The sequence below is a fragment of the Phalacrocorax aristotelis genome, chromosome 13 (genome assembly GCF_949628215.1).
Source record: "Phalacrocorax aristotelis chromosome 13, bGulAri2.1, whole genome shotgun sequence".
Lineage (NCBI taxonomy): Eukaryota > Metazoa > Chordata > Aves > Suliformes > Phalacrocoracidae > Phalacrocorax > Phalacrocorax aristotelis.
In genome coordinates this window covers 15,030,763-15,042,982 of record NC_134288.1, presented here as the reverse complement: position 1 = coordinate 15,042,982, position 12,220 = coordinate 15,030,763, and the positions used below count along the sequence as shown (strand labels likewise).

General features: G+C 51.2%; 1 protein-coding gene across 3 annotated transcripts in view; it reads right to left on the bottom strand.

The window, feature by feature from the left end:
• Window positions 1-12,220, bottom strand: part of PMEPA1 (prostate transmembrane protein, androgen induced 1) — a 48,411-nt gene that overhangs the window by 26,613 nt on the left and 9,578 nt on the right. For 2 of the 3 annotated variants that reach the window (XM_075108520.1, XM_075108521.1), the window contains exon 2: window positions 4,393-4,431. The exons of the other annotated variant lie outside the window; for it this stretch is intronic. In XM_075108520.1, the coding sequence (XP_074964621.1) occupies window positions 4,393-4,431 (39 nt within the window). The remainder of the gene's footprint in view (window positions 1-4,392; window positions 4,432-12,220) is intronic. 3 annotated transcript variants of the gene reach the window in all.

The window sequence follows — 12,220 nt, the reverse complement described above, 5'->3', positions numbered from 1 at the left end:
CCAGTCTGATGGGGAGTGAAGGCGAGTATTGTGCTGCCAGCACACAGGGGCTGCCTCAGACAAGGCAAGCACACAGGCGCTGCGGGACAGGAGCAGCGATGCAAACCCCAGCTGCAGAGAGCGACAGCCATCGCCCCCAAAACGCACCAGGTTATTGAGGGAGGGAGGCCACGCACAGCCCACCCTCCCTCGCCAGCGCAGGGTTTCGGGGCAGCTCCCAGTTCCCAGAGCAGCTGGCCCCAGTGGAGATGAAGGAGCTCATCGGATTTCCAGCCTGACTGGCCCTGGGTTTCCCTTTGCCTCCGTGTATTTCACACATACCAATCTCACGCTCCCAAACGCAACGACCCCGCAACTCCAGCTCCGTGCAGATCACCAACAGGACAGAGCTTCCTTCCAGAGAGCCTTTGTTTTCTGCCTTCCCTGTCTCAATTAAAAGGGGACAAACTGAGATGGTTTGCTCTCCACCAAGCCTAAAGATCAGCTCAACATTCAGAAAAGCTTAAGTCAAGTCGCAGCTCTACCACGTATTCCTTGTGTGACCCTGGACAAGCCCCTTGGCTTCTCAGTGTTGCAGGTCCCCACATATAAAAATACAAATACCCTAAATAAATGCTAGAGCAGGTTACTGCCAGGCAACTGCACAAAGAGAAAACAAAAGACCTATTAAAAGCCCTCCTTCGTCTCTGCCAGAAAGAAAACACTATTACCCAGTACTTAAAAAGATGCATTAAAGGAAAGCGAGCAGCCGAGGGTTTAAGGACACCCCTGGCAGAGCAGCGAGGGGAAGTGCTCCCGGCCAGCCGCCCCCCAAGCACCCTCAGGACAAGGTTTTCCCCAAGGCATTCCCATGCCCTTGGCCATGCCCTGACCATGCCACCGCAGGCAGCTCCTGCTCCGAGCGCTCACACCAGACAGTGAGGCTGGTCCCACACCAAAATGCACCACTCTGTGGATCAGAACTTTTGGCAAAACAAAAATCAATAGTTTCACTCTTCCCGAAGGAAAGATACCTCTCAGAACCCAGGGTTTCTGCCAGAAGAGGTGCTCCAGCCCAGCTGCACAGACAGCGAAACCCACACGCGCAGAGGTGGTAGCACTGGTGTGGTATCGCCCTGGGCATCCGCAGCACTCGCTGGCCGGGAGCACTGCTCCACGTGGGACCTGCAACCCTGGGTACACACAGCAGCCACCTCAGGCAGCTGCAGGATACCCTCCATCCTTCTGCCACCCCCAGGCTGGACCTTTGCAGTTATAACCTGAAGCCAAGCAAAACCAACCCCAGCAGCTGAGATATCTTAAATAGCCACTAAAAGCCCACCTCCTTCTGACAAGAGGCAAATTATTAACAGCTGATGGTGAATACGCTGACTTCAGAGCAAAAGAGGAGTTTTATTACCCTGGTAGCCACCTAATGCCGATCCTTCACCAACACACCCTACCACATCCATACCTTTCTACCTGAAAAAAAGGTGAGGGACAAGGAGTTCCTTCTCCCCCTACCTCCATCGCTTCCCACCCCATTTCCAAAACATCATCCCTCCTGCAGCAACCGCTTCCCCGGGTGCTCCAGGTCTCCAACGCTGCCTGCAGAGCTGGGAGCTGCAGCAGGATGCTGTGCGGGGGCAGCGGGGTGCGATGGCACGCACCCGCGGTCTCAGCAAGGTCCAGCCCAAAGTTCCTCGCAGCGTGGCACCTGCCATGGCAGCAGCTCATCTTGTGACAACTGCGTGTGATTTATTTTTGGTACACATGCACGAGGAGACTGAGAGATCCTACACTGGGTTTTTATCAGCAGTATGCAGCTATGGAAACAAACCCATTTAGACTAATATAACAAAATGCCCAAACCCACAACAATAAAGAACGATGCATATGAGCATTTTCACAGGGGAGCGTTGCAGCGAATACAGAGAGCGACCCAGCTTCTGGGAGATGGGAGGTCTGTGCGCCCACATGGGCAGAATTCACTCAAACCTCTAAGAAATCAGTAGACACATTTTCACCTAGCTACATATTTTGCCTTGTGAATTTTGTTTTGTGCAAACCCTCCACCCTGTCCTTTGATTTTAAAGAGTTCAAGGACTGCAGATGAGTGGCTCCTTGGTGAGGGCATCTCCTCTTCACCGTGCGTAGCCATTCCCAGCCACCCTTTGTGAGAAGCGGGAGAGCCTGCAAAACCCAGCAGTAATTGCAGCACCCCTTTTTGCTCCCCACGGCGGGGACAGCAGCAGCTGACCGTGCCCCGGGGCTCAGCTCTGGGCAGAGGCTGCGGCTCAGCCAAACTGATCCCCTCTCAGCAGGCGAGAGAGAGATCCACAAGTGATTTACAGAAATTCAAGAGTCTGGCACCCACACCGGAGACATCCAGGAGTTACCAGGAAGATGGTGGAGCAGTTTAAAAACCCAAGAAAAAAAAACAATGAAAGCCAAACCTCCCTTGAGCCAGTCTCGGGTGGCGCTCCTTGCCCAGGGTTTGCGTTTTGACCCGCCATGAGCAGGGCTTTAGCCCAGGCAGCACCGGGTGGGCACAGCCACCTCTCCCCAAGGGTCCCGGCTCCGCAGGCAGCACCAGGGTGCTCCAGGAGGAAGCGGCTGTTGGAGGCGGTGATGTCTGGCAATACTGGCCCAGGCTGTACCTGCAGCCAAGGACCCACACAACAAAGGGGAGGCAAAAAGCCATCCGACAGACCACGGTTTTCAGAAGCCCAGGGAGACTTTCTGGGCATTCACCGATGCCTGCAACGACAGCTCCTCACTCGGGGCGCAGTTAAGCTAGCAGCAAGATCGATGAAGTGTCCTACACCATACTCCAAATGGTATCCATTCAGTAACATTAAAACCCCTCAAAGAATACAAAAGCATGGCAAAGGAGTAAGCAACTATAGACTGCAGGGAACAACCCTACAACAACAAAAAAATTATATTTAATTTTCTATTATTTATATTCTAAGAAAATTGCATATTTTCACTTGCATCTTTGCCTCCTTCCGTGAGGCACAAACATACACACAAAATGGGACAGGGAAGACCAGGGAAAGCAGGAAGAGCAGCACAGCTAGAACACATCCCCGCTCCCATGCTTTCCTAAATCACAGGACAAGAAAACAGGTGCAAGTTTTACAACAGTCAAGCAACAGCAAACACCTTTTGCTAGAGTGAAAATGCCCCAAGCTACGCTGCTCAGAGCGGCGTGACACAGGGGCTCCCTGTGCCTGCCCGGCTCATCCGCTGAAATCTGTCCTTTAAGGCATTAATATAAAATAAACATAAATAAATCATTGACTGCTGCAGGACAGTTTCCCTACAGACTGGCGTGAGCGTCCCAGCTCCGGCTCTGGCCTCAGGCTCCTGCTGTTCACCTGCCTGATGTTGGTACCACGATAACGCTGCTGGTGGGATCAGTGGTGTCTTACAGCTTTCTTGCTTAAGCAACGACTATTTTGCTGTGCTACCAAATGGTGTATCAGGCTTGAAGTAACACAACTGAAATAATTCTCCTTTTTTTTTGTCTTATTTCAGATTACGACTTTTACTAATAGATGCTTGATAAAAGCCTAATGAATGATTTTTTTGTAGGTATTATGAGCACGTTAAAGATCTGAACATGGTAAAAAGCCAAGGTCATAAGCTCTAGTGACCTCCCAGGCTCTCTAACAATTGATTAGCCATTTATTATAATTCACTGACCACTTGTTAACACTTTATTTAGTCGGTTCTTCCCCAGCAGGCTTGGGACACCACATTTGAGCAAACGCACCTTACTTTTGAGGTACTCTCAAACTCAATTCTAAACTGAGAGAGACCCATAAACGTTACAACAACGTCTTTTTAAACCAGCAAAGGCTCTTTTGCCAGCAGGTTCAGCTCAAATCCAGCAGCCTGGTTCAACAGGGCTCCTGGTTTTGTCTGTGCTGAACACGGGCCGCTCCTGCCGCACTCGGCAGAAGTCCGACGTGCCATGACTTAAAAAGATTCAGGTTGTCAAACTATCTTCACAAAACACAGTGAAAGGTTTTTTCCTCAATGTAACGCTGCTCATTAGTTTGCCAGAGTTAACAGCAAATGGAAAAGTACTTGCACTTAAAAAGACATTCCGCTTTTGAAGACGTTTCTACACTGAATAGCAGAAGGAAAAATTCCCATCCAGGATCACCAAAGTGCAGCCAGCCGTTGATAGACAAAAAACCCCAGGTTTGCACAGTCAGCCTCTGAAGACACAGCTGCATCCCTCTCACACCCCGCACAGCGGGTACCTGCCGCTCTCAGGGCAAGGCAACGTACCACCCATTTCGTCAAGCGAGTAACCAGAGTGTTTATAGTACAGCAACTGCAATCATGCAATCAGCCTTCATAATTAGATCTTGGCAACTCTTGAAATACTTCACTTACCCAGTTTACCTGGAAAGGTGCGACCTAAACATTCAGTGCCTGGAGACATTTGAAAGAAAAACAGAAAGCATCTGTCAGTGATGGGAGCCACCTCCAACCGGCTGCAACACACACCCCAGCTCCCCTCTTGGGGACTCATTCTCAAAGAGCCCCCCCGTAGCCAACCATGGTTGACGTCTGCACCCAAGCCTACCACCTCCGCAGTAGCCAGGAGCGCCAGGAGCACCAGAAGCACTACAAGCCGCGTCTCACCACTCCTGGTAACGACCCCACGTGCTTTTCCCACACCAGTAGTTGCAGCACAAGGTCCCGTTCCTCTCCAGCCACGCCACTGCACGGGCTTCCCCAGAACCCCCCTCCTCCAGCACTCGCGGCCAACTCGCCCGATGACATGCCGAAGCCTTACGAAGGTTTGTGAAGTTTTGGGGATCACCTGGCCCGCCCCAGAGACCTTCCCACCACATCCCACAGCACCAGACCGCCTGTCGGCGGCCCCGGGCAGCACTGCGCGCTTCAAGGCACTGGTGGGCTACTGGTCGTGTGCCCCTCCTCTGCAAACACATGTAGCTCAGCCCCACGTGCTGCTGAGCCTGGGTGAAAGCTCAGGGTTTTCTGACACCCCATCCCCAGCGCTGGGGCAGAGCCTGTGCGGTGCTGGAGAGGAAGACCCACAGCAAAATCTTGCACAAAACCCCAGATGCAATGCCCTGCAGATGTATGTTCAAGTGAGGAACAAAGCAGCAAAAAGTTTGGAATAAAAGACAACTCATGACTTCTTTCTCACCCATCAGCGAGCGGCGCATTAGTGTCTGCAAAACTGGCGGGCTGAGGGGAACTGGGTCCCCCCCCGACCCCACCAGCACCACCTCAGCTCCAGCGAGCCACGAGCCAGCGCAGGCTGGGTGAGCGCTCTGCGGTCCCGACAGGATTTCACCAGAGGAAAAACTGCATACAGGACTTTTTTTTATGAAGCCCATAAGAACTGTCTGCCACTGATAATGGTTAATTGGTACTAATTAGTACCTGCCACAGACTGATGCCAAAGGAGTCCTACCGGCCTGTGGAAGTGGCCTTTAACCCAAGAGCAAGCCGAGGCTGCTGCACCTCGGTGCTCGCCCACCGCCCGCTCCTCACGCTGCTCCTGCCTCCGCTCCCGCCGCGGCTGCGAGTGCAGCAGAGCAGGCTGCGAGGTTCAAGGGGTTATATTAACACATCATTCCTCCCAAATAAAGCTTTTAAAAAGTTACTTTCCATGCACCTGAGAGGACAGGGATAAGCAACTTTTTCACCCCAGGAAAAGATTAAGGGTCAGAGGGTCTCTGTAAATTACTGCAGCAGCTAAATAACTTGGGATCTGCAGGGTCGGAGTCAGCTCACTGATTTTAAGTCAGGCTGATTTAGGGGAATGAGTTCAGATGTACTGCAAATCAATGCTTTGCACGCGGGAGGCATTCAAAAGCGACCGTGAGCTGTTGCCTGCATTCACACGGGCAGCCGAGAGCCTCCGCACGCGTCTACGCCACCGCCGCCCCGCTGGAAGCAGCACCGGCATTGATCATCCTCCTCCTCCTCCACAGCCAGCTCGCTGCAGAGCCCCGAAAAGGGGCGGGAGGCCTACATGGGGTGGAAGGCTGAAAAGGAGTGAAAGGTCAAAAGAAGAGTGGAGGCCAAAAAAGGGGTTGGAGGCCAAGGGAAAAGTAGAGGCTGACAAAAGGCACAGGCCAAAAAAGGGTGGGAGTCCCAAAAGGAAAAGTAGAGGCTGAGAAAAAGTGGAGGCCGAAATGGGGTGGAAGGCCAAAGGAAAAGTAGAGGCTGAGAAAAAGGGTAGCCCAAAAGGGGTGGGAGGCCCAAAAGGGGTGGGAGGCCCAAAAGGGGTGGGAGGCCCAAAAGGGAAAAGCAGAGACTAAGTGAAGGCCAAAAAGGGATGTGAGGCCAAAAACAAGTAGGAAGCCAAGGGAAAAGTAGAGGCTGAGAATAAGTGGAGACCAAAAATGGGTGGGAGGCCAAGGGAAAAACAGAGGTTGCAAAAAGTGCAAAGGCCCGAAAGGGGTGGGAGGACTAAAATGGGTAGGGGACTAAAAAGAGGTGGGAGGCAAAAAAAGAGGTTGGGAAGCCAAAAAGAAGTTAGGGACCAAAGGAAAAGTAGAGACTGCCAAATAGTGGAGTTAGAAAAGGGGTGGGAGGCCGAAACAGGGTGGGGAGTGCAAAGAAAAAATAGAGGCTAAGGAAAAGTGGATGCCAAAAACAGATGGGGAGACAAAATGGTGTACGAGGCCCTAAAGCTGTGAGAGGCCAAAAAGGGGATGGGAGGCCCAAAAAGAAAACCAGAGGTTATGAAAAAGTGGAGGCTGAAAGGGGGTGAGAGGCCAAGAAAAAGTGGAGGACAAAAAGGGGTGGGAGGCAAAGGGAAAAGTAGAGTCCAAAAAAAAAGTGGAGACCAAAAAGTGGTGGGACACCATGGGAAAAGCAGAGGCTAAGAAAAACTGGAGGCCAAGAAGAGTGGGAGGCTGAAAGGAAAAGTAGAGGCTGAGAAAAAGTGGAGGCCAATAAAGGGTGGGAGGCCAAGGGAAAAGTAGAGGCTGAGAAAAAGTAGAAGCCAAAAAGATTTGGGAGTCCCAAAAGGTGTGGGAGTCGAAAGGAAAGTCAGAGGTTGAAAAAGAAGACCCTCCGTGCCTGCAGCTGGCCGGATCAAGATCAGTTGTTCTCCCGTTAAAGTTTCCAAACGGGCAGAAAGCCACGGCTGTCCCCACACCCCGCTCTGCAGCACAGGCGATGCCCCCGCCGGCGCTGGGCGCTGCGCACACGCCAGGCGTGACACCCTGCGCACACACGGGCACATCGCCCCGCCTCACGGTGACTCACCCAGGATGTTTTGGCAATGGCCTGGGATGTGTGGGAGAAGCCAGTCTGAACCCTCTGAAGTCAGGCAGGATTTCAGGGCACTGCTTCTCGCTCTCACGTGCCCACGTTTGGCCTTCTGGTTTAGCCATGCCTTTTGCCAACTTTTTAAATGCAAATGAGAATTTGCACTTAAAGTGCAAATTTGCACTTTAGACTTGACCAGAGCCACCCTGGGCTCTCCTCCCTTCCTCCATAAATGCATAACTTTTTTTTTTTTAATGCAATCAGCAGCAGGGAAGAGATACAGGAGTGGCTGAGCACTCGGTGCATATTCCTTGTGGATCAGTGCCCGGAGACCTTCTGCAGCCACAGTCCTGCCAGACGACTCCATGTGAAGGGTGGCTCACGCTGCCTGCCTACCAGCAGCAGCAGCAAGCAACCAGTAATTATACTGGCTGGACCAACACCTGCTAGTGGTTTTGTCTTACACTGTTTGTGCAACCAAATAGGCTGCCAACAAAACAAAGATGTTCTTAGTCTAAACAGGTGAAAACATGAAACAGGGAATGGAGCTGCCGCGTTTGTCCCACAACACCTGTGTGCAACACATACTGGAAAATGATTTTTAGTTTAGTCTGCAAGAAGGCTCCAAAAGCAGGTAAAAGCATTGCACGCACTGAAAAGATGAGGCTTTGCTGTGGGAGCAGGGAAGAGCACTGCCCGTGCCTGAGCCCACCTCCTGGATCTGGCCTCGCACTGTGGGGCGCGTGGATGCTCTTTGCTGGACTGCAACACCAGCACCAAAAAAGCCTGGCTTGCCAGCAGCATGGCCTGAAGAATCCTGCTGAACCGGGCATCCCACAGAGGACGGCACGCAGGAGGGGCAGCCCTCGCCCACCCAGGGCTGCCCCCAGATCAGAGCTGCTCCCAAAGAATCACCGAGTCAGTTTAGAGCAGAAGTGCCCGTTCCCACGGTGCTGTCCCAGGGGACTGGATCCTTGCACGGCATTTCTCACTCACAAAGCCAGAGCTCAGCAGGGAGTTGGGAAGGGGAGGACCTCGCAAAGACCCCGAAGGAGCACTCAGGCCAGCCTCAGACTTAGCTGCCCTTCTGCAAGGCAGGAAAACCAGGATCAGCTCCTAACTGCACCAAGTCACACCCAAGATACACTCCCCCGTCGGCAGATGGGATTTATTGTAGATGATTCGTCCTGCAGTAAAAACATCAGCTCCACCTCTCGCAGACTGTTTACTGAAAGCCACTAAACATTAAACAGAGGCAAAAAGTGTATCCCAGCAACATCTGGAATGTATCCCTTCCTCCTTCTGCAAGATAAAAAATCACGCCCTATTCTTGTTGAGAAAGAAAAGTGATTATATAGAATTATCATGCTGGAAGAAGATAGAGAAGATAGAGAAGAGCAGAGATTTTCTTTGAAACACTGTTTGGACAATTAAAAAGGGATAGTTTCAAAGCAGCAGCAAATCCGATCTCAGCTTTTTCCGCCCTGTCTCAGTGCCAGGCTTTCCCCCCATGTGTTGGCTAAGACAGTCTTTGGAAAGCAACAGTTTTCATCCTTGCAAGACCTTTAGTAAGCTAGAAGGAAAAACAGTTCTGAGTCCTAACTGGTTGAAGATACACCAGATTAAAAAATTATTCTTCCAATCCCTGTCAGCAAGATTCAGAGGAGTCTTGTTTTCTATGGAGAAAAGCTACTTGGGGACCAGCTTTCCAAAAGAGGATGGGTCAGCCTTTACCCAAGAGAGCCAATGCTGTCCTTCCACACAGAAGACTGGAAAGACTTTAAATATAGAAACAGGAAAGATTATATGGATTAATATGAGGATGCAAGGTCAAAACACAACATCCTCCACTTCCTCAGGCTCCCGATCCCAGAATGGCTGGGTGACAGCCCCACAGCATCATCCGGCCCCAGCTGGGATACGGGAAGCCTCAGTTCGGAGGGGAACCCTCCCCAGCCTTCCCCAAGGGCAGAAGCAAAGCAGTCGCTCTCAGGCCAAGCCCACAGAAGCACCTCCAGGTACTAAATTACCCAATGACTTTAACTGCATTGATCAGTCTGGAAAACAAAGCTGCAGCTCTTGGCACGTGCACAGTTGGGAGGGTACAGCTGCGAGAGTTTTGCAGTTTTCACCGGTGTGTAGTTACAACCATAGTCAGAGACATCCCTTCCCGTGCCCAGCCCCAGCACTGGGTGGCCAAGTGCTGAACGGAGAGACCGAAGGCAAAAGCGGGCAAGAGGAAACCGCTGCTCGAGATACCTCTCTAACAGAGCAGAGCCTCAGCAAACGACAGGTAGGTCTGATTTTGCAAACGAGGGCAAGGCTGTTCCTAGAAACAGCCGTATTACTCAGGCTCCTCAACCCCCATCTCCTTGGCCGCACGTGGACTGGATGCAGGATTTCATCAGGACATTAAACTCAGAAGACATAAAATCACTGTGCAAAAAAACCCAATTATACCTATTTTCGTAACAGCCAATTTAAGCTTGTATTTAGGTCCCTTCACATACCCCTACGTTACATAAAGCATTTCTTCCACTTGAAATGTCGCTTTCTAAAGGCAATTTTGCTTAATTTAATAGATGCTTAACGTGGGTCTGCAAATCTCTAGAAGCGTAACCAAGGAAGACGCATGGCTGCAAGACACAGCGTGATCCCTTCCCAAGCAAAGTGAAGGAACAGGAGGGGATGAAAAGCATCTCCAAACCCATGAACCTGCTGTGACTGGAGTGCACTTGTGGTCTGAAGAGCAGCAAAAACCCATGGTCAAGTCAAAAGAGAGATTCCCAAACATCTGCAGGCGGCTGTTAACCCGCTCGAGACCAGCCAGCGCTCTGCAGGCTGCACGGCAGGACGCATCCTTCCCTCCCTGCATAACCAAGTCGGCCGAACAGAGCCCACTCAGGCATGCTTCCCTCAGATTTGAAAGAGCTACTTTCTGAACTTGAATGAAATAAATGCAGTCATCTTTGCCTTTTTTTTTTTTTCTTAAACAAAAAGCCGCGCTAATAAAAAGCTCAGAGCAAATCTATTACATTGAGGCTGCCCATTATGTTTATTGTTCCTTACAATTCAGGCCTGGATGGCAAGTCAATGGATGTTGAGAAGTATTTATCAAGAAAACCCATGAGAATGATGAGGATTAAAAGCTATCAAAACAAGACAGAATACGTCTGTAACCCCATAGTTTGCTCTATGCGTCACTCAGAGCACATGGGACCCCCACCAGAGACCTCTGGGCCACCCCCCCCGCCCTTATTCTTCAGCCTATCTCTGGCACATCAGCCAGCAGGACAGCCGTCACCTGCATTCACAGCAAAAGCTGGAAAAGGTGCAATTTGTGTATACTGCTGTGAATAAGCCACACTAGGGAAAGAGAAACCATTCACTGCATTACGCACCAGTGATCAGTATCATTAAGCGTTACACACCTCATGCGTGTGTGTGCCTGAGCACGCTGGAGAGGGAGACGCTGAACTCGAAAATGCCTCTTCCAATTCAAGCAAAGTCCCATTACAGTAATATAAGTGCAACAATAAAAGTGAGATTCCCGTTTACCATATGGGAAATTACTGCAATGTAAGGTAATTTTACTCTGGATTGTGTGAAGCAAGTGTCCATAAATCACGTTGTTCCTGAAGTGTCCTAAAGGCAGCACCTAACAGGCCAAGGTACTTTCAGAGCTCCGTGCTGAAGAGCTTAATCTGTATATGCTAGACTAAGTTACTGAAGCCAAGAGACCACCCTTAGTGGAATAATGATGGAAATAATAATAAACATAAATAAATAAAAAAAAAAAAAAAAAGGGAAGAGAAGGATCTGCTCCTCCAGGAAAGCAGACATCCACCTCCAGCAGAGCCAAGCCCTCACAGACGAGGCCAGCGCTGGGCACAGCGATGCTCTCCAACTCTCAAGGCACCAGGTCGCATTGCACCAATACTTGTGAAGAGCACAAGGAACTCCAGCCTGGTTTCAAGCATGGAGCACGCACCAAGAACAAGTCCAGCCCTGGGTTATTCAAGCTACCGCGCTGTGGATTTCATCCCTGCGGCTCTCACAGTCGGCCGATGCCCTCAGCACCGCAGGAAACGCAGCACAGGAGGGTGCAGGAGGCTCGGCGCACAGCTTTGCTTTGGGGGGGCGACCTTTTGTTTTTATTAGAAATAACAATATTAATCGTAATGTTAAACAGAAACCACTAAGGGGGAGAATTTCCAAGCTCGCTCAGCACAGAGCCCAAGCCGCAGCAGACCCGCCGGCAAGCGGCCGCAGCAGGCAGCTTCCCCGGGACTTGTCTGCAGCAGCCGAAGCCATGGGTGCGTCGCACACGGATGGGGGAGCAGGCAAGCAGATTCAGGAGGACGGTCGTAGGGTCTCGGGCTTGGAAATTCAGCGGTTAGACATCTTTTGGGAATGCATCCAAATGGCACTGCTTGTTTCCCACTTGCCCTGCAGGTAAATCTAGCATGTGGCTTACACAATCTGTTGACTTAAATAAAGCAAGGGCAGAAGAAGAAAGCTGTTCAGACATCAGGAGAGGCTCATCAGTCCTTTGGGCAAAAGTCTGGGTCACTTCCCCCTCCACAGCACGCTCTGTGTGTCGGCCAGGGCCCCGTCTCCCTCCGTGACAGCACGTGCAGTGAGGGTGCAGCAAAAGTCACAGCGTTCAAAATGTCAGTAAAAGGGCAACAACAAATTCTTCCATATTTTTGGCCAGCGCCGATGCTTAAATTCAATTTACGGAAATTTGAGTCCATGAGCATTGTGTTCCAGTCGAGTCCTTCAGAAATCAAACGCAGCCGAGCAGTGACCGCACGAGTCTCCCGGGCACGATGAGACGGGGCTGCAGCCGTTTCCAAACCTCAGGATGCTGGTCCACCTGTCCCTCCAGCTCACCGCCGGCGTAACGCCCATCCGTCCTGCAGACGTGGGGTGTTTCTAAAGCACTGTGAGGCCACCACGT